Below are 27,812 nucleotides of genomic sequence, written 5' to 3' on the forward strand. Positions count from 1 at the left end.
TGTCCGGTGGGACACAAGCAGTGAGCTCAGGACTCCTCTAGTTCATCCGAGGTGAATAACTGCTATTTTCTCTGGAGGTGATGTGTTCTTTGCCATTAATTGATCTGGGCATTTGTAACTTGTCTCTCGCACTGCTGTCAGTGTATGCCTTCCCTTTTCTCCTGGGAGAAGCTGGTCATTAGGCTCTTATCCAGCTAAAGTGTGGTGTGGTGTGGTTTTTTTTTTTAAGCAGAGATAGGATTAGTTTCTTTTAACTTGATGAAATATGCTTGAAATAATTATATGATTTGTATGTAGCACCTTTCAGCCCAGGGCATTAAAGTGATTTACAAGCAATTATGAAGCCTGCTGGGAAGATGCTTTTATCCCCATTTTACAGATAGGATGTGGAAAACAGAGGTTAAGGGCCTGTCCTGGCGCCTTGGCCAGAGACGCAGGGAGATTGCAGGGGATTGCTGCCTCCATGGGACAGGGCAAAGGCAGCAACAGGCATTGCTACTGGAGCGGAGGTCTCAGAGCACCGGGAAATAAAACATTGGGCCGGTGGCCGTGGCCGTGTGGCTGCCCGGGACTGTCACCCACACCTCAGGGAGGAGGGAGATGGGGAGGACGGGGTAACAGAGAGGTGCCAGGGAGGTGTTTGGTGAAGGACAGAATGTCCCAGGGCTGGAGAGGGGTGGGAGCTGCTGAGGGTAAAGGGGCTGGAGAAAGATGGGGAGAGCCAACACCAGCGAGGCGGGGAGCCCCTCTGGCCAGGCTGCCGGTGAGTGCGGTGGGACCTCCCGGAGAAGGGGCAGCACCTCTGTCCCCTCCGGAGATGGGGTAGGGGCTCTGTCCCCTCCGCAGATGGGGCAGCAGCTCTGTCCCTCCCTCCCCAACCCCTCCTGGGGCACTGTCGCTCCGCTGTTTCCAGCGGGACGGCCCCGGGCAGTCACTTGGGAAGGACGAGCGCTCCCCGCGGACCCGGGGGTGCGGTGGGCGGTGCGGTTCGGTTCTGTTCGGTTCCGTTCGGTGCAGTTCGGTTCCGTTCGGCGCTGTTCGGTTCGGTTCGGCTCTGCTCGGCGCTGCCCGGTTCCGTGCCGGCCCCGCCGCTCCGTTCCCGCCCCGCTGCGCAGGCGCGGCGCAGCCGGTGCCGGGGCTGTGGCCGCCGCCGTGGCCCCGCGGCTGCGGCGGGAGCGGCGGCACCGGCACCATGCGGCAGTCCCTGACTCAGCAGCGCCCGGGCGGCGTGGCCCTGCCCGACTCCGTGGGTGAGTGCCGGGCCGGGGGCACCCCGGGCGGGGCCGGGTGCGCGGGGCCGTGAGGGGCGGTGGGTGCGCGGGGACCCGGCGGGGCTGCGGGGCCGGGGCCGCTTCCCCGCTGGGCGCGGGTCCGGCCGCAGGGCACGGTCCGTGTGTCCCCGCAGCCCCCGCGGCCGCTGCGGCGGGACCCCCGCGGGCGGGTCGCTGCCCGGCCCCGCAGCGGCGGCAGCAGCAGCAGCATCCTCTGGAGCGGCCGCTGCTGGGGCCGGGGACCGCCCGTCCCCGAGTGCGGGCTGAGATCCCCCCACCCTCGCTCCGCCCGAGCGGGGCAGGAGCCCCGCAGCCCCCGCAGCCCCCCGCCCGTGCGCTGCCGGGCCCGCAGTCGGGGGGCGGTGGGGTCACCGCTCCCACGCTGGCGCGGTTTTAGCAGAAAAAATGGAACAAAAGGAGAGGGGCTGAGGAGAGGGAGGCTCGGTACCATCTACCCCCCCCCCCCCCGTTTTCTCGGGGTAAAAGTTGAAGCTGGCTTCTTCCTTGGGCTACTTTGCGCTTATTCTTCGCTTTCTGGTTTTCCCCCCCCCCCCCCCCAAAGAACAAGATGGAGAAGTCGGTGCTGTTTCTGTGCCATCTTGTCTGTTTTCTTCTAATAATCAGGAAAAAACAGAAGTACATCAAGGGCAGTACAAAGATACACATTATTGCAAACTTTTAAAGTAATCTGCAAAAACCTGCTACAACCTTGTCTTTAGAGTGTGTTTATATATGGCAAGGATAATAAAAGGATGTTTCTGATGCTTAACATAAAAATGATATTTCTAAGACCAGTCCACATTTGCAGTGCCATTTTAGCAAAAGCAATAGCCAGACTATGGATAGCAGTAATTTCTTTACATCTCCCTCCCAGAGTTAAGCAGTGTTTCCGACCACCTTGTATACTCTCACTGTGGTAAGCACTGTGAGTTTTGAGGTATCTAATTGGGATAAATCACAGAGAAAAGGCTATTGCTATCTCTTAAAAGCAGAGATAGCAAAGCTCTTGTAGCTCTGCTTCTGTCTACAGAGCTGTACCAAGCTCAGGAACAAAGAGGAGCACGATGTGATGGGGAATTCTTTCAGCAAAAATTAATGTTGAGGGAGATGATTTTGCCAGGGCAGCCCTTCAGCAGCTATCAACAGAGATACTGAGTATGAGTCCATGTATGCTGAAACAGCTGCAGGCATCTTTATAGAAGTACAAAACCACTTTCTCTCTACACACGTAGCAAAATGTGTTTTCAGAGAAAGAAGAAATGTAATTAGTGTCCCAGTGCAGAGCTAAAGTGGAGGTAATCACATTATCTGTTCAGTTTCACATCTCTCTTCAGTATCAAGGTAAAGGACTATCGTTGGTTTTGTCAGAACTTGGAATAAAAGGTTTTATTTTTTATTTAATCTTATGAGGAATATTGAAAACCTTTCAGAAATTTTCCAGTGGGAAACATTTTGCTTCTCTTCTCTATTGCATTTTGACGTTTGCCACTCCTGACCAGGGAAACAATGTGGAAACGAAGAGTGGAAAACATGGTGGTGCCAAAACAAGTTCAGAATCCATGAACAGTGTTTCAAACTGCTTCTTTTAGGGTGTTTTTCTGCAGAAATGCTGTAGAAAAATACTCCGGTTTTGAGACAAATGGCTCATTTTGCAGGTGTTTTGGTGGTAACTTTTGGCAGCATCTGTGATGGCAGCGCAGGAGCGCTGGTTTGTGCCCGTGTGCCCACGGCGCCCACTCGGCCGTGCTCTGCAGGGTGGTTTTGCAGGGCACACAAACATCTGCACGCCCACACAGCCCAACCGTGCACAGTCTGAGCTGTGCAAGGAACATATGGCTGGGTTTGTTTACCCTCTGCTCATTTGCCAGCCAAACTGTAGCAGTAAACAGAAGTTTGGTAATCATGGGGAAGCAAGACGGGTTCGTTCTTTCTCTCCTTTCAGAACTAATCTGTGTAAGAAGCAGCAGTTTCTCTCCAGGTTCTAAAGTTTTGTTCAGCTAAATTTTGGTCCCAGTGCTATGGAATTTTAAGAAATTTATGGGACACTTGCATTTAAATGGTTATATTGGAACTGCAGTGTGGCACAAGTGATAGTATTTGGGAGGCTTACATACAGAAAGGCTTAATATCTTGATGAATTTTGAATGCTTTAGAAGAGTAGATTTTATATTATTAACTTATTTGACAGATTTAGGAGAATAAAAAGAGTAACCCCAAATACAACAAGCAGCAAACAGTTGGGTACCTTTATCTCCAGGCTGTAAAAGCATGGCATGAAAAACTAAGGATCATTGAGAAAAGAACCAGCCTGCATCTTAAGGTTTTTTAGTAGTTATTTAATTTTTTTTGGTTTGAAATTAGTAACTGTGTAGCTGTTCATTCCAACTAAGGACTAACTAGTTGTCAGGCTCCTTGCTCTTAGAACCAGTGATGTCCCACTGGTGCAGTCAGTGCTCTGGGACACAAGCAGAAGGTTTGCAGGTGGAGAGCTTTCTTTCCAGAGACACTGGTCAGTCAGAAAGGATGGTGCTTCTCTTTACAAACCTCTCTTGCCTTTCATCTAGGGGAGCCTGCTTGAGCAGGGAGGTTGGACTAGATGACCTCCAGTGGTCCTTTCCAGCCTTACCCATTCTGTGATTCTGTGACCTCCTTGTGTTGGGCTTTCAAGCCCCAAGTTTAGGACTTGTCTGTGATTTTAAGCTCATCTGATTGATGCGGGTGAAATGATCCAGTCCCATGCCCATGGCAGCTGTGCCAGTCCAGAGCATGGAGAGGGAGCACTCCTGCCACGGTGGTGGGTCAGGCTGGAGCGGGTGTGGAGGAGCAGTGGGGAGCTGCTGCCCTTTTCCCTGGGCAGAGCTGTCCCTGTGGAGGAAGGGAGATAATTTGTACCAGTGTGTGTCCATATGGCTGCACTGGTGTAGCTGCTGGGGTGAAAAGATCTCTCTGTCAGCTCTGCAGATATGCACAACCCTATGGAAGGGCTTGTGGGCACCTGGGGTGTACACCTCTGAGACAGAAAATGCCCAGCCTGGTGTGCTCCTCTTTCTGGAGAATTTGGACAAGGAGGTTGTGTTTGGCTTGGCCAAGTCTTGGCCTTTCTGCAGGTGTTTTATCTAGCCATGTAGAGGCTGTCAGGGAGCCCTTGAACACCTCAGATGGGGATTCCCAAGATGGTTTCCTTTAGGGAATACACTCAGCAATGGTGAAAGCAGCTCCTTGCCCTTGGGACATGTTCCCTGCCCTTCTCTGAAATACCCTGAGAAGTGCTGGGAGCATGCACATGGCTTGGGAACCTCTGGGGTGGGAATTACCTTTACCTGCTCCCCGGGCACGTTGGAGAGCCCCAGGCTGTGGGAATGGGATTCAGGATGGCCCCAGCAGCCCACTGGGAATGTGGCAGGGGGCTGTTATAGTCCATTGTCCTGCCAGCCACTCTTGCAGGTGCTGGTAGGACTTATGTATGTCTACATAATATATGAAATATAATCAAAAGGATTTTTCCACAGAGTGATATGAAGATGGCAGAGCACACACTGAGCAAACACACCTAAGGATGTTGCTGAGCGTAACGTCACAGCCAGCTTTCCTCTTGGCTGGTGGAATCACTCTTTTATATTTATGTTCATTTGGGGAGATCTATAAATATATAAAAGAAAAAACCTCATCATCAGGCAGCTGTAGATGAGTTTTACTAATCCACAAATTCATTATTCAAGCATGTAAAAATAGCTGGTCCTTGCTGAAAGTAGGGGATGATACTACAGGAGAGGGAGAAGTGGCTGTTACTGGTGATGTCTCATTTGCATGGAAAATCGTGGATGCCTTGTGATTACAGCCAAGATTGCCCCCCTCAAAACAAGCAGCATACAGTGTGGTTATTTAGCTTGATGTAAGCAGACAGATCAGAAAATATGTAAGTGCCTAATGGGAATATTTCTCATTAGCTCAATTGCCCCAGGCCAGAGGGGCTGGGAGACTCTGATGTATCTAAATGAGCTTTGCAGAGTTACAGTTCTTAAGGCTCTCTTCATCTATGTCAGAGCAATGATAAGTAAATGTGGATTCAGATGCCCTAGTAACGCTTGATAAAGCATGTTAGTGAAGGTGAAAAGTGACAGCCAAACCCAAAAATATTCTCAGGTTGGAAGAAAGGAAATTCACCATGATGTGGTTGGCGGTGGGAGGAGAAACTTGTGGTGTTGTGACTGTCCCCAGATGGAATCAGCAAATTCTGTTGTGTGTGTGTGTTTTTAGGGTCGTTCAATAGAAGAAAAAGAAATTCCCTCTACGTAACTGTGACTCTCCTCATTGTGTCAGTATTAATTCTAACGGTGGGCCTAGCTGCTACAACAAGAACCCAAAATGTGACTGTTGGAGGTTATTACCCAGGGGTTATTGTAAGTATAGAACTCCTAGGTAGGTCTAGAAAACTTATTGCCTACAAAGTCCCTTGTAATGCTGCAAATGTTATAAAGGGTGATCTTGTCCTGAATATTTTGCTCAGTTACTTCATTGCCATTTGATTTATTTGTTTTATTATTATTTTGCACCTGCTGCTCATTCCCATGCAAAAATCCCATCCAAATGGCAGCTTCCTCTGAGCTTAGGTAATAACATGCTTTTGAGCTAATGGTATGACAGGCTTTATGTCAGTAGAAGGAACTGTAGAACTTCTTTGTTTGCACAGATCACATTCAGCCCAGGCAGAAGTGAGGCAAAGAAGGACCACAGGTGCCAAGAGTAGTTGAGAGACCAGGTCTTGGAACACTGTTCACGTGACTTGTGGTGATAAAGTTCACTTGCCAAAGTGTTTAATGACTTGGAGTCCCTGGATGAGGAGCTGTGGCAGTTTGCCAGGGGAGCATGTACATCAAAGCCACAAGCACATCTATTTCTTCTTTTTTGTTATCAACAGCTGAAAGTGGGAAAGGACAATCTTGTAGCTTCAAATGGCTTAATTTAGAGAAGACTACTGGTGTCCAGCCTTCCTGCTACTAGATGTATATCCTCCTGCAGAAGCATAAGGGGCAAGTACATCATGCCTCTCCCAGTATGAGCAAAGGTCTAACCCGAGCTGGAAAGCAGGTCCTGGTCTGTTCCTGGGCATGTCTGAGATATGCTCAAAAAGAAGCACTGAACTGCAGTCAAAATAGGTGTCTTAGCATACTGAGTGCAGATAGTAGCCCCAGCTAGAGGTTTCTGGTCTAACAGCTGTGGAGTGCTGCACTTCTGATTTGGAGGCTTGAAACAGTCTAGATAACTAGGTGGAGGCTTGTTCTTGACTTACTGCTGTTTGATTTATTTGCCATGCATTGCAGATCTCAGGGAGCTTTATACTTCTCTGTGACCGAGTTCCCCTATGACTGAAGAAAGCCCCTTTACAGCCCTTGGTGTGGAATGTTGTTACAGATTATGTTGGGCCTCTTCTGTTTAGGTTTTCTGGTTTCTCACAGTAACTCCTGCATTTAGGCCTGATCTTTTCTAAAGAGAAGTATAGAAAGAAGGTGTTGAGAAGGGTTTCAAACGCTCCACACTTAGCCTACACCCTGTCAGCCTGAGCTGAACCTCGTGCTTCAGAGCAGGTCCTGCAGACTGATGCAGATGGGTTGAGTCTGTTGCTCACGTCCCCTTGACATCTCCCGTGCTATTTATGGACTGGGAACGTCAGCATCACTAATGCTTTTTTAGGACTTAGTCTACTCAAGGAATTAATGAATTCCTGGACTTGGGAAGGGCGTTGAGTTACTTTATTCAGAGGCACCCTGGCAATTTCTGTTTGTCACCAAATTCTGCCTCTCGGTTCATTAATCCACTGTGTGGTAATGTGTGATGACCTCACCTGTCTCCCTGCACAGGAAAACATTCCAGTGTGCTGCTGGATGCTTCAGCAGGTGCTTAAAATAGCTGATGTTTCATAACAAGCTGGGCTTTCTCCCTTTACTGGGAAAAAGGGCTTGCTGCGGTGCACGAGTACTCGGTGAGCTGTCCCCAGGCAGGTGACTTCCACAGCCCTGAAGAAGCAGCTCCTTACCACTCTTGTCATCCAGAACCTCACATTGCTGTTAGGCCTGCTTGCATTTCCATCAGGGATTCTGTGCACTGTTAGTCATACCCTGAGTGCCCTGTGTTGGTAGGTAAGGTAAGGAAAACACAGAGCCAGAAGTCTCATCGCTGCCACGCCTCATGCACCCTTCTTTGCCCCTTCAACTTGGGCAAACACCTCTTGTGGAGGAAGGGACATGCAAAGAAGTGACTATCTAATGCAGGGGATTGTCTTCCCAGGCCTCTTCTTCCAAGGAAGGGCAGAACTGGGCACTGGAGACCATCCACACAAGTGGGATTTTGTTTGATTGGGTTTTTTGAGGGTTTGAGGTTAGTTTTTTCCCAAAACAATTCAGTTCCTCTTTGGTACAACTGGAGAAGCTGAAGCAGAGGGTGCAGTTACATGTCCTGTGGACAGGCTGCCCTCACCCTCCTCCATGACGACCCAACCTTCATGACTACATCAGTGAGCACCCTGGCTGTGTCTCTGTGGGAAATGTCCTCACCTGTACCTGGATGACTGAGCTGGGATAGGGAAGCCTGGAATATAACAGTGGTGCTCAGCAGATAAGACTAATGATCAGGTGCACAGGGCAAGCACCCTTGTGAAGTGAGACTCTAAGATACATGTGTTGTCTCCAAGTTACAACAGCTTCCAGAATCTGTGTAAATGACTGACCTTTCTTATGCTTTCACTGGCAAACCTCTTCTGTAGTGGTTCCTTGCCAGGGATGTTGGCTTCGGGCTGGAAAAGTGCATTCATTTTGTGTCCTGTCCTCCTTTCAAACCAGACATCCTAAGGCATCACATCCATCAGCAAATTAATGATGCAGTTGATGCAGATTCCTAAGATCTCTTTGTCCCATCCATAGAAGAATGAGTAGTTTTTCCATTAATGCAATGAGAATTCCTGTTAAGGAGAATCCACTAAATTTATTTGGTCTTCACCTGTTGGATGTACAGACTTGCTGTAATTTCTTCTTTTTGAATTATCTTAGATTATCTGAGGTATTTCACCTTTTGATTTGAAGCCGCTCTGAAAGACCATGTGGATATCTCTCTTATAAAACTCAAAGGGCACAAAACATTTTTCTTGAGCATTTGCCTTAGGTGTGTGTTGCCTGATCAGCTGCTCTGCTTTGAGCCCTGCTGTTTGAGCCAGCTGCCCTCGCTGCCCACGGCACTGCACCAAAGGTTACTGGGCGTAAGCAGGGCAGAAGAAGATTTAAGCCCAACTTTTCATCACATTTGTGTCTGTTAATCTCTGTACATGCCTCTACCTGATAGTATTGGGCTTATTAACCCTTTGTTTTCTATTCCTGGATCTTAAAATATTGATTCCAGGTTGGTTGGCTCATTCTTGAATCAGTGCAGTTTGTCTCATGCTTTGTTCTGCTTCCTGGGGAATTGGCCAGTTATTGGGTGTTCTCACCCAGATCTTCACTGTCCCTTGGTCTGTTGTCTGGATTTGCACCTGCTTAATATGACAGGTCCAACTGTAGGAATTTTCTGGCATTTCTCATTTTGCTGACCCATGGAATTGGAGATGGATGTGCTCTAGACCAACCAGAGACCTTTCTTGGCGTGACACAGAAGTACTTCTGCATCTCCTCTCATAGTCTGTGGTTCCTCCTTGAAGTCCCTGTTTCTGGCCTGGCTGAGGTGTGCTCTGTCCTGGAAACTTCTACTTAGTGTAGCTAAATAGCTTAAGGCTGTGGAGAAAGGAGGTGGAAAATCACGCTCCTGGATTACTTCACTGAGCTGAAATAAGTGTTGTCAGTTATGGCAGCAAAAAAAGATGCTTTTGCTGCAGTAGCTTGTTCTGTTGGCTGGGTTGGCGTGAGCTCTTCTGGTAGAAGACCCTGGTGAATGCATCCTCACCCCTGGAAATGAGGGAGGAGTAGGAGAAGGCAGAAGGCTGTTAAATCTGCTCAAGTGTAAATCTCCCTTATTTCATACTTCAGATCAAGAAAGTCTCTGAGTTAAAAACTGAGGTGATTGCTTACAGGCTTGGTGAGGCTACAGAAGCCTGGTCCTGCAGATGTTAGTGCCATGGTCCTGCAAGGTTTGCATCTGGAGAGTCCTGAGCGTTGGTAGGGTTGTTCCAAGACAGCAATGCATATCCTCATCCACCAGCCATTACTCAGCATCACTGGGGCGGGGATGGAATTCAGAACTCATCCTTTTGGTTTCTACACACGCTTTTAGTGCCATATGTGGGATACACCTGATAGTTCCTGCTAGTGAGACTCCACTGGTTTCTTGCTAACGAAGAGTGCTCACACATCCACAGTATGTTCTTTTGCTGCTTCTGGATTTAAATGTGTTCTGTCTGTATACAAAATATGTTGGGTATCATCCTGATCTAAATGCTAACAATACGTTGTTTTTCAGCTTGGTTTTGGGTCGTTTCTTGGAATAATTGGATCAAACTTGATAGAAAACAAAAGGCAAATGGTAAGTTCTTTATAGAAACTTCTCTAAAAAAATGACAGTAACTCAAGTATTGTATGTAAATAGTATTATTGGTTTTCCTAACTCTTCCAGGGTAGTATTGCATACCTCTTGAGAACTAGAAATGGTTTCTGGCAGCCCAGGAGAACAAGGCTGTTAACTCTGCTATTTTTAAATTAAAAAAAAAATGCTCAAGGAAGCACAAAGTGACTATACACAGTCTCACTGAACTTGGTGGGATTTTTTTAAAGAGCTTGAAATTGAGCATTTGGAGTTTTCAGGATAGTCAGTGCTTCACAGACTCATGCCCAGGGCTTTTTCTTTTGAGCTGTCTCAGAATGTGATACATAATATGGTAAATAAGATAAAAATAATATAGTTATTTTAAATCTTTTAAAATAAATACTTTGAAGCCCAGAACTCTGGAAAAATTGCTGTTGGCCACTTTCTATTCTAAGCAATGGTTAGAGGAGAAGATCAAGCAGCTGGTGTAACAGCCAGTCTGGAGGTGAAATCCCCTAGAGAGCCCAGCAGAAAGTCCTTCCTGAGGACAGGAGTGCTCAGAGCTGTCTGCTCTACAAATGTCTACAACATAAATCACTTGAGATATCATCATGACAAAAAGCATGAAGACTGGTGTAACTGAAAAGCAGTCAATCTCTCCAGCATTGCTTATTAACACACCTGTTGCGGGTTCCTGTTTCCAAACACCTCTTCCAGTGAGAAGGAAAACCAAGAAACTTTGCATACTGTAGAGCAGCAGTTGGGGACCTCAGAAGCACAGGAGGTGCTGGCTGGACCAGGTGTGCAGCCCACAGTGCTCTCAGGTTCCCTTCTTGTGCTGCAAGGAGGGCTTTGTGTGCTGGGGCTGGGAGCAACATTCAGAAGAGAGCAGGTGGGCAGTGAACATGCAAATAGCACAAACTGGGGGAGACGATCACAACTGAGCTTGTGCTGGGGTGGGAGGGGGTCTCTCTGTGCAGTGGGGATGGAGCTGGCTCAGATTACCCCTCTTGGCAAGCACAGGACACTTGTGGACTTGTCTGGGTCTCTGATGGCATCTTGCAGATGCTGTTTCACAAACCCCACACCTTGATGCCTGTGCCTGGAGGTAGGGGCTGTAGTGCTTGGAGACGTCAGTAACAGGGCTTAGGGCAGGGGGAAGGCTTTTTGGAGAATTTAGCAAAAAGTGGGGGTAGAGAAAGATCAGTAGAAGTTGGTACCCAATACTGTCCTGGCAGGCTGTCGAGCTCAATCTTTCCAAGCCTGTTTCCTCTGCTTGCCCACACATGGCTGGCCAGAGGTAGCATGTGGGGAGGAGCAGTCCAGCTCCTGGAGCACCCTGTGGGCAGATCTGTCTCCTGCCTTGGCTGGGCTCTCCCAGGAGAGCGGCGTCAATCCCCCGCCCCGGTGGTTTCCCCATGCTCTGGCAGCAAGATCTCTCCAGCCTTCTGGTGTGAGGCAGCAGAGGGCTGAGGGAAGTGGTGCTGGTCCCTGCAGCCTGTCCCACTGGGCTGCTGCTGCTTCTGCAGGGGTGGAGCTGCCTCTGGGAGGGGGCTCAGGGGTCAGATTAGCAGGGTGTGCTGCTGACCAAGGCTAAGGCGTGGTGGCCAAGCTGCAGGGGGAAATGGGAGAAATTCCTGCCTGTCCAAATCCAGAGGCTTGGCTGTGCTGCCTTAGCCTTTGCTTTGCAAATAGCAGGCTCCCTGCAGAGCCAGAGGGAGAGGGTGAGGCAGACCCTGCAGGAGAGGACATCTGCCTTTCCCACAGTCAGACAGGGTGCAGGGGAGGTGAGTTTCCCAGTGGATATTTTTTGTTGTTTTCACCCTGGCTCTGCAAGAGCAACATGTCCTGTTCTTTCTGTCCTAGCGGGGTTTCAGCCTCTTGCTCATCCTGTATTAGCAGCGTGTCAGTGCCTGGTTGAGCAATGACCATGTTGTGCCAATCCTGGACCCTTCACAGGAGTGCCCACGAGTGCCAGCATGGCTCTGACTTGACTGTTTGGTTATTCTGAAGAGCCCTGGGTAGCCTGTGTTTGTTCTTTTCATCTCTCTATCATTTTGTGTCCTAAAAAGCACACATGACCCAGCTTTGCAGGGATTGCGTCACTGCTGCCTCGGCCGGCAGCGAGTGTGTCTCTGCTCTGACCGCAGAGAGGACATGCAGTAGCTGTCACTTATTGCCCCTGTGCTTTAGTCACACCTCCTCCTTGCCCGGGGGCAGCTTTGTCCATTACATGTTTCCATAATGCCACTGGCAGCGCAGGATTTATTTTTTTGTCTCCTGTGAACTTCCCCAGTGTCCTAGTTTGCTAAAAGACAGTCTGGGTCTGGCTTGTTACGTAGCTGATGGCAGAAAAAGCTAAAAGCAACTTCTGCAGCCGTGTTCTCGTGCGTGTTTCTGTCCGTCAGGTGACTGGGGAGCGTGAGGAGTCGAGTGAGCCAGTGTGGCTTACGGGGAGAGCTAAGCTGAAGCAGCACTCACTCCTCACTTCTCTCCTGCCTCCTGTCAGGAATAGACCTCTCTGTTTTTTCCCACCCAAGCATGCTGACTGCCATGCCACACATCTGCACTTCCCACTTGCCAAAGGAAGGGAGAGCTCTCGTCCCCCCAGGGAGGCCCAGCTGCCCGCCCTGCAGGCAGCTCTGGCCCAGCCCAGCTGCCCGCTCAGCAGTTTTCAGCTGAGGAGTCAGCGGTTTACGTGCCTTTATGACAGTCATCCAGGCCAGGGAAGAGTGAGAACCAACAGCTTCACAGCCCATGTGTGGCTGTACGGTCACCTAAAGGGATCCTCGGCCCAGGACACTCCTGCTTCCTGCACTGTCCAAACCCAGTTTGTCTTATCTGAGTGCTACTTGGTGTGGCTGACTTCATCAAGAGCTAGATGAGTGAAGACCAATCAAGAATATCACTCAGCTCTTGAGAGGGGCTTCTGCTTGCTACAGTAACAGTATTAAGCCCAAATCAAAAATCTCGGTGGCAAATTGAATACTGAGGTTTTAAAAATTAATTTGTATATTTCTATTTGCTGTTTGATTTTTCCTTATCATAAATTCTCAGTGTTTGGTTTTCAGGCTTTTCTTTCTCCAGCTGAGAGAGAGGAAACTGTGTAAATAAAGTGAGCAAACCCATTTCTAGCATTAGATCCTTATCTCTTGGTAGGGCTGTTATGAAAGTATCATCATTAACCTTGTATTTATTTTAAACAACCATATTAGCAGCTCCTATCTGCAAGCAGGCATGACCGACAAATACCCTAATTGTATATATTTAGTGTTTGGCTCACTTCCCATCTCCAAGGCTCATGCTATTTAGGGAAAATATCCTCTTTCATGTATGTATGAAAAAAAGGACAGTACAGAGGAAAACCAAACTTGCTACAAAATAACCTAAGCCATAAGCCCCATTCTTCCACTGAGACTGTGAGAAGCTGCACCTTCTCCCCTTGTGTAATTTCACTGGTTTGGTTGTGAAACAGGGTGACTGTGATGGATAATGTGAGTTGGGACCCAGATGTGGAGATGCTGGGGCTGAGTGGGGGGGAAATGCAGGTGTTTACAGCTGACAGAACCAAGGTCCCAGTGTAGGATCTGATCCTGGAAAACTTGTCACCTGCTGCCATCTGCAAGTAGTTTGTGGCACAGCATCTAATATTCCAGTAGCAGCCTAGTGGCCGTGACGTGTTCATGTGGTCACTGGGATCATTTCACAGTCTGCTCCATCTGCTGCTGCAGGTTTTATGTCTATGCCTTGAATACTTGCCTCATCTAGAAAACCATTTTATTTTCTCTCATTCTGAAGCTAAGTGAAGTCAGCAATTGTACAGGGACCATTTCCACTGTCCCAAGCGAGCCCTCCTGCATCCCCACTCGTTGCTCAAGCTGCCCTGGTCTGCACATGGATGTTGCTGGAAGAAGCCCTGTTTTCACTTAGGGAGATCTAGGTAAAACCGATGTGATTAACCTGAAAATCCTCAGGTACTTTAAAAATACACATAGGATCCTTCTGGATTGTGTTAGGGAAGAGTTAAGGACAGCAGCAGCCAGAAGAGGAGGTGTATCCTCAGCCTAAGTTTAGCCTTTTGGAGTCATGGGAAAACCTGCATTACTATCTCAAGTGCCCAGAGAACCAGTCTGGCACAGTGCTGCTGCTCCTGCCGCTCTGCCAGAGCAGACACACATCCCACTGCCTTCAGTGAGAGCAGGCTGGGCAGCCCAGGCAAACATTTGGGTCATTGATTGCTTGAGGGCTTATTGACTGTGGTTTAGGTATCCTTGTGGAGAGGGCACAAATCACTTGGTTGTGGAGAGGCAGATGATACTTTGCTTTGTTTTCCTTTCTCAGCTGGTTGCATCGATCGTCTTCATCAGCTTTGGTGTCATTGCTGCGTTCTGCTGTGCCATAGTAGACGGTGTCTTTGCTGCCAGACACATAGTAAGTGCTTCCAGGAAAACACAGGTCCTGCAATGCTTATACTCTAGGAAAGCAAGTGATGGTGTCTGCAGTCCTGTATCGGGACACATCAAACCCTGCAAATATACACCATGTGCTGAATGCTGTTTTAAATCATGAGCTTTAGAAAAATGTACCTTTTTTAAAAAATATTTTTAAATTAGCATGAAGAATTAAGATCTTAAAACTTTTTGTGTGTGTGCTTTATGTGTTAGTAGTGAGTCTCTTAAGATGTAATGTGAAATACAGCTATCACCAAGGGACAAAATATGGCCAGTAACATCTATTTTGTTTTAAATGTAGGCAGAGGTAGTTCTTAATGCAGAGTCAACCACTGAATGTTGTAGTAGAATGAAGCAATTTGATACAAAGCTCATTAAAGCATTAGAGTATAAACAGGAAACAGTTGTTCGCAGTTTCCATTTGGTGACTTAAAAAAATGATGAGCTGCTGCTGTCACGACCAATCACTAGTGCAGTGGCAAGTGCAAAAGCTTCAGTTATTAGTACAGAAATGAAAAAACACGATTCCATTTCAGCTTTTCAATTGAAACTTCTAACTGCAAACAGATTTTTGTCCTGAAACTCCACAGTTTGCTGACTTCTTTTGAAATTTTTGGTGAAATGGGATTAAAAAAACAGATTGGGGTTTTATTTGTGATGAGAATGGAAAGGAATTTTAGACGGTCAGAATTACCCATGAAGTAGAAACTCCCTCTGTCAGCTGGCTTGTTACTCTCCTTGTAAAACTGGCTGTCCTTTCCTGCCCCTGAGTGTTCCAGGGGTGGAAAGGTGGCTGGACAGCAGGATTTGCTGTCAGAGCCAAGGGCAGCTCTGCTCAGATGTGTGATAGGTGTCCAGCTGTCTGGATGCAACCAGCAAGTCCTGGCCATCTCTGACTCCCCTTGCAAGGGTGTGTGAAGCATTAGCTTTGATAAAAAGGTGAAGCTCCTTTGACTCCTGATCCTGGCTATGTGGGTCTGAGCCCTGCAGACCTGCTCTGGGATTTTTAGGTGCTGACCTCAAGGGTTGGGTGGTGGCATGAGCTGGCAACCCCTCCCAGCTGGTCCTGGGGATGTCTGTGTGTCTGAGGCAACCAGAGCTGAGCAGGTGGGATGACAAGGGCTCTGGTTTCTGCCTCTTGATGAACAGATGGGCTTTTGGCCTCACTTTACCACCTGACAGTCCAAAAATGTCATTGTCTTGCTGGAGACAATGCCTTGCTCCCTTGCCTGCTGCTGCCACTGCCACTCTGAGCTTTGGATCAGACACCTGGAGAGCCAGTCTGGCTGCTCCTGGGAAGGGCTCACTGATGTGGATACACCTCCAGCATTACTTTCCTTGAGGTTTTGCCCTGGAGACCAAACTGCCCCAAAAGGAGGCATTAATGCGTGTTTGTTTGCAGGCTGAGCCATTGGTAATCCTCAAGCTTTCCCACAAGTCACTGAAGAGCCTAGGAAAGACAAATTTGCCAACAATTAACAAGAAATTGTTATGAATCAGCATGAAGAACCCTCAGAAACATGTCAGGCAGCTCTAGGATGTGTCTGGGGGGATGAGGAATAGATCCTTCAGTTCAGTATGTCCACCATCACCCAAACAAGCCCATCTTAAGACCCTGCTCCTCCTGTGCCAGCTGTAACAAATACATCCTTCCAAGGACCAGGGTCAAACATCACCCAGGGCTCAGGGAGCTGGGGTGGGGGGTGCCATGGCTGGGGTGGTACAAAACAGTCCCTAAGTTTCCCCAGCCCCTTTAGGTGATTGTTTTGGTTTTGCTGCAGTAGTGATCCTGGTGCCTTTCCCCCGGCAGGACCTGAGGCCGCTGTACGCGGGGCGATGTCAGTACTACTCCAAGAGCACGACCCCGCCTGAGGTGAGAGCAGGTTTGGCTGTGCTGCCTCTGAAGGGGCAGCTTCGTGGTGCAGGTGGAGCAACCTGCTGCCAGGAGTCTGCTCCAGTGTCCTGGAGGTCTGAAAAGTGAGGAGGGGGTGGGAGGCTGGGCCTGGGGTGGGAGGACTCAAGGAGGTGAATTCCTCCATGCTTGGTTCTGCCTCATTAGTGAAGGAGCAGGTGGAGAGGAGGGGATGGGGAATAGGAAAATACACCAGTTTCTCTAGATCTTCAGCTGTGCATTCATTATGGGATTAGGGTGGTGGGTTAAGAGTTCAGACAGCAGTAATTTCTGTGGGTTTGACCAACGTGTACCAGCCTCTGCACCCCTGCTATTGTATTCTCCAAAGAGAAGCCTCTCAGGGCTCCCAAGTAGTTTTGAATAACCACTACATTCCAAATTAGAATGCCTGCTTGAGGTGCAAAGTTAAGTACTACCCACAGCATTGGTGGGGTCCACTCCCTTTTCAGGCCAAAGCCTGTCCATGTGAGCTTGGGTGTTACCACCCACGGGCAGACAATGACCACGTTGGTGAGTTATGCACCAGTATGGAATTCTTGCTCTCAGTTTGCACCCTGCTGTTGACAGCTCTGTGCTCTGAGTTGCTGTGTGGTGAGCCCTGTTTGTTCAGCAACACCTCGGCTGCCTGTAAGAGCTGCAAACCCCCTTCCTATGCAGGCGTGGGCTTGTCTGTGAGTTCCCCACTGTGAAAGGAAATGCTGGTCTGTTCTAGTCTAGTACATCTTTATTCCAGTAACTGTGGACTTTGCAGGAGCAAGATAAGGAAAGAAAAATCTGCCTTGGGCTAATCTGGAGATCAGTGCAAAATCTACATGTAGAGCAAGCCAAATAGCAGCAGAAACTGTTTGAGGATGTCCTATTGTGCTTTATGTATTTTTCTCTGTGTTCACACAGGCGATCTGTCACCCACAACGCCGTGCCCCCTGCACACCAAAAATAAAAACCAATACCTGCTTCTGCTGTGACCTGTACAACTGTGGGAAGTAAGCCAAAAATGCCATTCCTGGCCGTGGGAAGGGCAAACAGGTGTCTGCCTTGCAGGTGTCTGGCAGGCCAGGACAGTATCGGTTAATGACAGTTGTTGTGGGAAGGGATCTTATGCTGTGGTTACCAGCCACCAGGAGTCCCAGACAAAAGCTAACCAAATAAAGGGGTGTGTGAAGCCATCCCAGCTGTGGGTGAGCATGCTCTGGGCCAGCCCAGCTGGAAGAATGAAGAGGACAGGAGTTTCCATTGCTTTCGTGCTTGGTGTCCTCCCCAGTTTTCCCCCCTACTGTCACCTTCCTTCTCTGTTGGCACTGCTTGTTCCCTGGGTCTTATTTTGTTTTAGATGATTATCGGTGTAAAAACTGGGACAGTGTTCTTCCTCTCCTTGTGACCGTTTCATTCCCCACCTTGCCAACAGGGAGGAGAGTTCACAGGCTGGTGTTCATAAACCTCTCTGCCCATTTCTGAATATCGTTCATGGTCACAGGGGGTTGAAAGGTGAATCAGCACTGAGCAATGAAGAGTCAGAGGTGCTTACTAATCCAGAGCCACACCAGCTAGATCAGGCTACTGTGCCTAAGCCAGCTTCATATACAGCATGTGCTGCTTATATCATGTGGAGTCTCTAATGTGTGTCAGCAAGCAATTAATAAATTGATTTTTTTAGTGCTCGTTCTTGCCTAGGGCTGTTCCAGGCTTAGCATTTCTCACAGTACTTAGCTGGGCTGGCCCCCACTTAAATCATTTACTGTGGTGGAGGAAGATCAAAAGCTGCTGTTGGGAGAGGGTGGGTGGTTCCCTGTGCTGGGAAACGTGATCCCTGGTCTTTGTAGGACTTTGTGTCTGTGAAAGCCGTTGCAGAGGGGTGAAGCTCACACCTTCCTTTGGCAATTTACAGAACATTATCTCTTTGTACTGGCTGAAGAGAGCGATTCACAGAGAAGTGTTTGGAATAGAAAAGCTTGAAACTTTTCTGTATTTCCCTTTCTTTTGGTTTTGGGGTTTTCTGTCCCCAGGCAGCCTGGTTCAGGGTCCTGCCTCTGACCCATTTTCCCCTCTTTGATACAAGATACTAGTTGTTACCATCTTGATCTTGCTTAGCACCACAAAAATATCCTTCACTGAGGAGGTGCTGATTCTTTTGGGATCTCATTAAGAAAGGCATGGACATTCAAGACTGGTTAGTGCACATGTAAAGGATGGAAAATGCAGAAAAAGTGATGGCAGTCTTGCATCCTTCCCGATGTCCGGCTGTAGCAGCTCAGGACGAGCCCCTTCCCGTGGATAAGTACATGCTGTACGTCTCTGAACAGTGCAGAATGTTCTGGTCGGTGCACCAGGGCTGGCTGAGAGCTCTGCACTCTGACTCATCTCCATAGGAACGAGCCCTTGCCAGCAGCACACACAGGTTGTATTGTTGGAGGCGGTCACGGTGTGTGCTCAGGTCACACGGAGGTCGTGCCAGCCAACGTGCAGGTTTTTGTGACCTGTGCTTGTGCTCTGCCTCCATTCTGCTTGGAAGCCCTGTCTCCTCGTTGCAGTGTCTCCTGCAGTGGCCTGCTACAATAAAATACGGGAAAAAAGAAAGGAGAGAAGTCAAAGTTGAGCAATGAGGGAAGGAGTGTGGCTCTTGTGAAAGGGGACAGGTCCTGAAGGGCTTGCAGAGTCTGTTGGGGACCTGAGCCTGGATCTCCTGCTTCTTGACCTTCAGTATGAGCCTGTTCTTCCCCATTTCCTCAAAGCCCTTGTGCAGTTTGAGCCTAACCCTGTATGTGAGCTGAGAGACAAGTCACTCATAAGCTCTTAATATTGTCTGTCCCTGATAAATATGTTTTCTGAAGGGGAATTTGCTGTAGCCCACTACATATGAGATGCTGAAGGCCAGCCTGTGTCCTGCCCAGCAGGCAGAGAGAAGTCATTCCTGAAGAATCCCTGTAAGGTAAAACGTATGCAGGTATTCTTGATGCCAAGATTTTGCCCCCAAAAAGGCACGAACAAAAGAAACTGCTTAGAGACAAAGTTTGTAGCCTTTAAGCAGGAGGTACTTTATTACGCGGGCCTCCGGAATGCCCGGGGAACAGTCAGGTCATCCTGGAACAACTGCTCCGCCTTATCAATAAAGGAACAGGTTTATATATGATTTTTACAAGTGATTACAACACTTCTGCATGCATATGCATAGAATTGCAACATACATTATCAATATTCATAACAGGTGGAGTTTAGGCGGAGTTAGAGGTGTGGTCTTCAATTTGGGGAGAATCTGGGAGGGTCATTCCGTTCTTCAGCCTCGGGGAACCCCCTGCCCGCCTCCCATCCTCATCATGAACTTTGTGAACTTTCTCACTTTGGCTGACTTTCTAGTGCATCTGGCAAGAGTTTCTGATGATTTTGCAGGGATACCCAGATCTTGGCCCATCTTCCTTCTTTATCAGGGTGTTCTTCTAAGTACATGAGTTTCTGTTCTGCTGTACCAGTATGTTCTGCATACTTTAATGAATCATCATTTCTGATTATTTCTAAAACTAAGTTTTTCTGCTCTTGCTTATACTTATATTCTGAATTTAACTCTCTACTATTCATATAGTTATATTTGCTTTCTGGCCCTTGTCTGGCTTCATTCTTCCCGAGAATGCCAAGGCAGTGGAAGGATTAAAAAAAGGGTTTATTTAAGATGCAAGGACCATTTATTAATGATGCTGTGCACTGGGCCCCCAGGGGAAAAAGGCAATGCCCTGCCTTCTCCAAAGCTTTTTGTATCTTCTCTCTACTCCCCCACCCTCTCTGTCCAGAGGAGGCCTTGTACACATCTGATAACGTGTTATCTCTCTACATACCAGGGAGATAGCTTGCTCACAGCTGCTCCCTGCAACTTTCTGAAATGCAGAAGGAAGGAAAAGAACATCTAACCCATTTCAGAAGGCATTTTGCAGCCTTCCTAAGTGAAATCAAGTTCTAGCTTTCCATCACAAATTCTTCCACAATTGTACCTATCCCTACAATCCCGCTGCAAGACTCCAGCCCACGTGTTGCAGGAGCTGCTTTTCGTTTTCCAAAATAATGACCTCACTGGATTCCACCAAGTTTTCTCTATCTCTTTTCTGCCTGTGGAAAAGCTTAAAAATGCAAGCAGAAAGACCTCTCCCTGCCAGGGTGCCAGGCCGTTGTAGAGGCTGCTTCGTCCTTGGGAAGCCTGCAGGACCTCTGAGGAGATTTCAGATGATGGAAATAACCAGCAGATTCACACTCAAGGATATTTGGGTGTTTGCAGGCCTTGTTTGTTTCAGAGCAGATCAGCCTTCTGCTGTCATTGTGCAGGGAGATCTTGGATGGCACAAGCATTGGATCTACCAGGCTTTATCCCCACTCCCTTGGTAGTCAGGTCCAGGCTGTCATTGAATTGCAGAATGTATTTTACTGTCCAGAGAAGTACTTAGGTTTTATGATGCATGGTGCAGTTTTTTATCATTATTGTTTTCTTTCCTAATCTAGCAGAGTGGAGATTTCTGGAGGCTACTATGAATACATTGATGTCAGCAGCTGCCAGGACATCATCCACCTTTACCACTTGCTCTGGTCAGCAACAATTCTGAACATAGTGGGGCTATTCCTGGGGATCATTACAGCAGCAATCCTTGGAGGCTTTAAAGACATGGTAAGAGGGTATCAATTTCTCTGTATATTAAGGCAAAAAAAATCAGGCAAATTGCCTTTTAAAAATAATCATGAGAACAGCTATTAGTATTTCCATGCAAATTATCTATGCATGACTGCAATCAGGATGAAAAGGAGGGCAAGAAATAACTGTGAGGGGAAAGTGGAAGTGATTCACTTTTCTGATCTCGAGTCACCACCTGAGCACAGTTTGAAAAGATGAACAGAATTAGGAGGTTGTATTTTCAAAAGGAACCTTCTCAGAGGTGTTAGCAATACCAGGATGAATGAAAATAAGCTCTTTCTTAAAAATTGATCTTCCTTTTCATAGCATTCTCATTCTACAAGGAAATGTGTGGTGGTTGCTCATGAATTGTTGATTTTATAGCAGTAGTAGGGTTCTGAGCTTTACAGGCTGTTAAAGCAGCTGTGTTAGGCTGAAACTCTCCATCTTGTTTCTTCATGGCGTGGAATCTGGAACGGTGAACTGGGGATCAAAACCAAACTTCAGATAATGGAGAAAATGCTGTTCTGACAACATGAGCTTTGAAATACCCTCACTTAACCAGGCCACCTTCCATACAGTTTTGTTCTGAACAGCACAAATCAGTGGGGAGAACTGAACATTCAGCAGATACACTTGGGTTTTTTTCAGTCTCTTGTGACTTATTTGGAAAAATACAAAATGAGACACACAGAAAAAGAGCATTTGTTGTCCTGGCTATACATTTTTCTTACAAAGAAATCTTGGGCCCTGCACTAAGGATGCCATATTGCAGAACTCTGAACTCTTTTCAGACTCACCAGTATCTTCCCAAATAAAATAGGAGACACATTCCCAGCTGTGCATTGGAGCCCTTTGAGATTTGATCCACACCAGAGAGCCTCTAAACCTCTGCAAAAAAAAAAGATGCATAGAAGTGTCTGTGAACAGCAGTACAAGAGGATTTGAAATATCTCAAAATGCGCTGAATAACAGAGTAATCAGAATTAATGGATCATTTCTCCTACTTGTGAAGATGCAAATCTGTTTTGTCTGAGTACTGGTGTGCACTGGGCTATTACCAGCTTGTTCTATGGAATCTGAGAGGGAGCAATGAGTGGGTGATGAATGAAATGACCTTGGGACTTAGCTGCTGCCCTGAGAGGGAACTGGATTGCCAGTTGCTAATTCAACAGAATTGAGGTCTAAAGACACACAGTGCTCCTCTAAATCATTTCTGCTTTCATTCAGCTGTCAGCTTTCCATGACTTGGTTAGCAGCCTGAAATTCTCTTCTTTTTGTTTTAACAGACTCCTTCCCTCCCTACGCTGAACTGTACGGTTGAAAATGCACACCCTTCAGTGACCTACTACTCAAGGCCACAAGTGACATCTTACAACACCTACTACCACAGCACTCCTCACCTGCCTCCCTACTCTGCATATGACTTTCAGGTGGGGAATGTTACGGGATGTTTTCTTGTTTAGCAGCAAGGTTAAATCCAGCCAGTCCTGCAGGACTCTGGAGACCTGCCTTCCCATCATTCACACAGCTTAATTTTCTTGTTCCTGCAGAAAATATCCAATCTTTCCTACTAGGTAGGAAAGACCAAGTCCTTGGTAGTGCTCTCTCTTACTGAGGCGGTGTTTTCCTGAAAGCTGTCTTTGAAGTGAGGGCAACAGAACCTGCTGCCTGCCTGCCTTCCCCACCTCTCACTAGTAGAGGCCACATTAAAAATAGGCATTCCCTCTGGCTCTGCAGTGTTCTGAGGAGAGAGGCAAAGCCAGGTGTTCAGGTGCTAGACTTTATTGGGCCAACTGCTGTGTCTGAGAGAAACAGATGAGCTTTTGGAAACAAGCTGTTTGAGCTCCTGAAGAGACATGATACCTGAAAAGCTATTGTGTGTTTTTTCTCCACATGGTTCAGCTGGTCTAAGAGTGGTCTCTCCAAACATCACCTCTGCTGTAATGCATCCCTTCGTCTTTGAATTATGGAGCTGTGGTGCGTTCATGTGAAGCTTTCAGCTCTCACTGGTGAAGCACATGAGGACATTTTCTCCTCAGCTCTTTTGTCAGGTGGATGTTACCACAGTGGTGATGATAACACATCATACATTTTCTTTGCAACCATCGGGGCTGAAGACTTTTTTTTATTAACAAGAGGTTAAGGTCTTAGAAATCAACTAAGATGTGTGCTCTGTGACAGCCACCATCTCCCTCATCAGAGCCATGCATAAAAGTTAACACAAATCTAAACCTTTCTGGTTTTACTGCTAGTGCCACTAGACAACACTGCTGTCAGGACTTCCTAGGTATGCTTGAATATTTATATCACAATTTCTAGGATTTATGTATACAGATTTGTGATGCATTTTTGAGATTAATGAAACCTGGGACAGTCACTGGCATCGTATCGTTCACAAAAATACCAACCTCAGTGCATACCAAACCAAGCTCATCTGCAAAGTGCTCTTCTCAGCTTCTCAGCAGTTCTAAGTGCTGTCAGACTCAGGATTTGTGAGTGCAGTAGCCCCAGTACCTGCAGAGAGCTCAGCATGGGTGGATTTTCCTGCTTGTTATCTGGAAGTACTGCTGGGCTCTGCTAACACTTAGAGCTCAGCTGGACGGATCAAAGTCTCTGGGTCTCAGTGCTGTGAGCACAGGTGTTGGCTTAGGAGTCAGCACAAAAGCTGGGCATAAATTCAGGTAATCTAAATTTAATATAGCCAAGTCTCTCTTTCAGATGCAATTCCAAGTCCGTGCTTTGTGTATCTTCCAGGAAACTTGGGGGCCTGCATGAGAGCCTTAGCTGAGCCTCTGGCTGTGGAGACTCTCTTGCCTTGAACCCTACTCTGCTCCAAGCAGTGACTGTACCACCCTGACACCTTCTTCTCTGCCATCCTGCAGTGCACAGAGCAGGCCCAGCCTTGCCCCTCAAATCCCTTTCGGAGGATCATTGCCTCTGGTGCAAGAGTGCTTCCCACTCATCCCACACATCTTTCACAGGAAAAAAATGGCACTATTCTAGAATTTCTGAGAAAGCCTGTGCCCCTGCAAGAGCTTTCACACACAAATCTAAAATGGCAGACCCAGCTCTCTGGTTTTTGGGAGAGCTGGTGGGTGTTGCAGCAGCCACTACTTTGTGCCATTGCTAATGACACTCCACACTCCTCCAGTGGTGAGGAAGGCACCAGGCCTTTGCAGGGGGCTGTGATGGGAACTGGGCAGTAGGAAAAGGTCCTGGTGGAAGCAGTGTCAACATCTTACTCCTCATTGTGTTCTTGGTTGGGGGCAACTGGGTGAGAAAGCCTCAGAGTTTTGACTTCCGCAGACCCTGAGCCACGTTTGGCTCTGACAGGAGAGCGCAGGCAAGCGTTGACCTTCTCTGCCTTTCACCCTGTGTTGAAGGAGGAATTAGAGCCATCTTCCCATGGGCACTCCCATGCCCCTGGCAGTGCAGTGCAAATCCTCCTCACACTTGGGTCTCTGCCAGGGCCCTAAGCCAGGAACATTTGGGATTTCAGTTTGTGCCGCAGCCAAAGGGTGGTGGAGGGGTGTGTGGTGCCTGGGCTCTGCCCCAGTGTTTGCTGGTGTGTCCAGGCACCACCAAACGCTGTTTGCTCTGCAGGTGGCCTGTTCTGGTGGGCCAGGTGGCCAACAGCAGCACAGGGGCACCACGGCTGTCTGGGGCAAACCCACCGTGTATTAGTGGCCAGAAGAGTTGTCGTGGTTTGACCTCAACCAGTTGGGCCCCACACAGATGGGGGGGGGATCAGGGAGAGAATCAAAAGTGAGAACATTCGTGGGACAGTAAAGCAAAGGCCACATGCACAAGCAAAGCAAAAAGCCATATGGTCTGGGATATCCCTTGGGTCAGTTGGGATCAGCTGTCCCAGCTCTGTCCCCTCCCAGCTCTTTGTGCTCCCCCAGCCTCCTCCCTGGTGGGGTGGGGTGAGGAGCAGAAAAGACCTTGGCTCTGGGTAAGTGCTGCTCAGTGATAAGGGAAACATCCCTGAATTCCAGCGGAAATCCAAACCACAGCCCCCTACCAGCTGCTATGAAGAAAATTAACTCTTTCACAGCCAAAACCAGCACAGGCGCAAGTGGAAGTAACAGAATTGTTATTTGTATGTACAGGTTTTGCAGAGGCGAACCTTGCACTGTTAATTTTGAACTGCTTGGTAATCAAGTATCGCTTTGCCGAGGTCCTTGACATTATGAAGTGGTTACATTACAGCCTTCTTGCTGTCTCTCTGCAGCATTCCAGCGTGTTTCCAGCCTCCACTCCTTCTGGCCTCTCCGATGACCCGCAGTCTATGTCGCCATCCCCCAGCTATATGTGGGCCTCTAATGCGCCGCCTCGCTACTCGCCACCGTATTTTCCCCCTTTTGAAAAGCCACCACCTTACACACCATAAAGAATGTGGGAAAGAAGACAGAAATACTTGCCATCGAAATAATTGTGAACATTTTGTATTTATATTTTACTGTGGGAGGCAGCAGGAGGATAGATACAGAAGAGAATTGCAAATACAAATATTAGATTGGACTGTTCTTTCTTGCGAGACTTATTTCAGAAGTTCAGCAATGGCCTGTGACGGAGGGGACAGACTGCTGATGTTTTAAAGTGTTGGTGAGTAGCAGGTGACCTAAATGTCAGCCTCTTTGGTTCATGTAGTCCTTGATTTTTAATAAAGCGATCCAACACAGATGACAGATTCTGGTCTGCCTTACTCCACCTTGTGCCAAGCTGAAGTAAGGGTAGCCAGGATCGATAGTTGCCAGAGACCATCAATCTGTTTAAGGTGAGGGTGCTCCCAAACAGTGTCACTCGACACTGGTTTTGTTTGGCCTTCAGGCTCCAATTGCTGGGATTTTGGGCAGGGAGGCACAGGACCTGGCACACATCACTTGTTGGTTACAGCCCACACACTGGAAAAACCTTGGGGGAATTGCGACAGTGTCTCAAACTTCAACCCTATTGAAAAGAGGTAACATCCTAGGATAGTCTCATAGATTGTAGCAAAACAACTGGAACATTGCTTTTTTGAGGGGGGGAATCTTTAATAGGCAAGCTGTTTTTATTTCAGAATGCTTCTTAAAGTGAAATGGAAGGTGAAATGGAGTTGTCTCTCTGAATTCTGTGTAAGTAAAGCTGAAGTCAAGCATTTTGGGTGGTTGCACTGCCCAAATCACCCTTGTATTCCTATAAAGAGCAACAGAAGCTGTCCACAAGTCACTGAAACAGTGCAGTGAAAACATAATTTATTTATTTATTCCCCTTTTGTTTGGTTGGGATTTTTTTTGAAGCTTGTACTTTTAACTTTTTTAATGGACTGAATCGGCTCCCTGAATAAGCACTGTTTTAGTAGCTGTATTATGGGCTGCACATAAGGAATATCCACTACTAGTTCTCCAAGACATAAGTCTCACACAGTAAAATTCAACACCCTGTAATATAGGATGAAACTGAGGAATTTGCAATTACTGTTGTGACTTTCATTTAATCTTCAGCTGATGACTATGCTGACTGATCTAGATTAAAGCAGATTTTGCATGCATCCTGCATAACAAAAGGAGGTCAGCTTTGATATGTGACACACTGACCTGTAAAGTGTGGTTCTACTCCAGGAAGTGATTTCAGATGACAGTGTTCAGATCTGAGCTGCTCAACCTGAGCGTTCTCAACTGCTTACTTCAGGGATACAAATAAGGTATTGCCATTTTACTACTTACTTCCTAAAGATTTAATTTCCTTGGCATCAGTTTGTTGACTCTAATTCTCAGTTGCCTACCTTTACTTGCAACTGATGCAGACCAAAAGGCACCTAGAAGTTAAATCTGGCTTTCAGAATCAAAAAGTGGAATATATGCTAGTGGGGTAGGGAGAAATCCAGTTGGATTTTAAATTGTGCCATCTCCTTTTAATCTATTTTAAAAAAAATTAAAATCAATTAAAATGCTGTCAACATGGAAAACAAACACTGAAGTCTCTGATCTCACTTTTGAAAGTACACCCACACTTTATAATGCTGTTTTTAATCCTATGCATTTGCAAAGCCTTTAGGCTAGACTCTGTGTTAACCTTATCATTTCCACTGTCAAATACTAATCACTATGTTAGTATGTTAAAGGATAATATTGTTTATCCAGAAGCAAGTGTAACTTTTCTCCAGTAAGAAGGGGAACTGAACAGCTGGAGAAAGGAATACAACTTATGGATTTAAAGCAGTAGTGTATGCAAAACATATCCTGGTCACATTTTGTTTTACTATAAGTTGTTGAAGTGCAGCTCCTATAAATTTGCATACTGAAAATAAATTCATATACTAGGGCATCCTCCATTTTATATTACATTTTACTGAATTAAATCTTGATAAAGAGATCATGGGCAATTTCAAAACAGACAGTACTTCTCTTGATAAAACTCCCCACAAAACTAGCACATCAATTTAGTATCAGAAAACATTTTATTGCTGTATCTTTGAGATAACGGCTAACAGTCCTGTCCCACTACTGACAAACACTCTACCATTTGTGCCTGTCAACTAAATAGGGCTAGAAGGACTAGGGGACACACAGGACAGGACTGAAACTCCTGAGGGGAACATAATTTACTGGCAGAGAAACAACTGGGAAATTACTGCTTTTGAGCTGAAAAATATTAAACTTAGGAAATATCCAAATTCTCATTTTTTCTAAGGAATACTTAAGCAAAAGTTACATTGCTGCTTTAAATTCACTATAAAAGGACAAGGCCATTTTCACATTTAAAAAAATTACTGGTAGAATTTTCTGTTGAATTACCTGTGTCCTTCTGCTTGAGCAAAACTAAGCGTTTAATGTAACTGCAACATTCTGCACTGTATTCATCATTTCTTATGAGAATGTCAAGATTGTGGCTCATATGTACCCTTTTATTACTTTACCAAAGTTAAATAAAATTGTGTGACTTTTGTAAACATTTATAAATTGCACTTTACATTTTAACAACTTTCCTGTCTTACAAGCATCCTTAATGTTAGTTGAGAAATTCCAGTATAATTGCACTGT

At 46.9% G+C, this 27,812-nt stretch overlaps 1 protein-coding gene across 2 annotated transcripts; it reads left to right on the plus strand.

Moving 5' to 3' along the window:
* The first annotated feature begins 1,148 nt into the window (after nucleotides 1–1,148).
* On the plus strand, nucleotides 1,149–27,725 carry TMEM255A (transmembrane protein 255A). Of its 2 annotated transcripts, none has more exons than XM_027687340.1 (9): nucleotides 1,149–1,250; nucleotides 5,529–5,671; nucleotides 9,711–9,773; nucleotides 14,115–14,204; nucleotides 16,035–16,097; nucleotides 17,031–17,119; nucleotides 20,616–20,778; nucleotides 22,071–22,214; nucleotides 25,019–27,725. In XM_027687340.1, exons 1-9 carry the CDS (start codon nucleotides 1,193–1,195, stop codon nucleotides 25,175–25,177), a joined length of 972 nt encoding a protein of 323 aa, XP_027543141.1. In that variant the 5' UTR covers nucleotides 1,149–1,192; the 3' UTR covers nucleotides 25,178–27,725. The 2 variants fall into 2 exon arrangements, with proteins under 2 accessions (XP_027543141.1, XP_027543142.1); XM_027687341.1 differs by having other exon boundaries at nucleotides 20,619–20,778.
* The last annotated feature ends 87 nt before the right edge of the window (nucleotides 27,726–27,812 follow it).

The sequence above is a fragment of the Neopelma chrysocephalum genome, unplaced genomic scaffold (assembly GCF_003984885.1).
Source record: "Neopelma chrysocephalum unplaced genomic scaffold, ASM398488v2 Primary Assembly neopelma1_73b, whole genome shotgun sequence".
Classification (NCBI taxonomy): Eukaryota; Metazoa; Chordata; class Aves; order Passeriformes; family Pipridae; genus Neopelma; species Neopelma chrysocephalum.

Excerpts from the sequence above, each read along its gene's own strand:
- TMEM255A (XM_027687340.1), top strand. The coding sequence starts at position 1,193 with ATGCGGCAGTCCCTGACTCAGCAGCGCCCGGGCGGCGTGGCCCTGCCC. Across the intron at positions 16,098-17,030 it reads AGAGCACGACCCCGCCTGAG|GCGATCTGTCACCCACAACG; the intron begins GTGAGAGCAGGT and ends GTGTTCACACAG. Across the intron at positions 22,215-25,018 it reads ACTCTGCATATGACTTTCAG|CATTCCAGCGTGTTTCCAGC; the intron begins GTGGGGAATGTT and ends GTCTCTCTGCAG.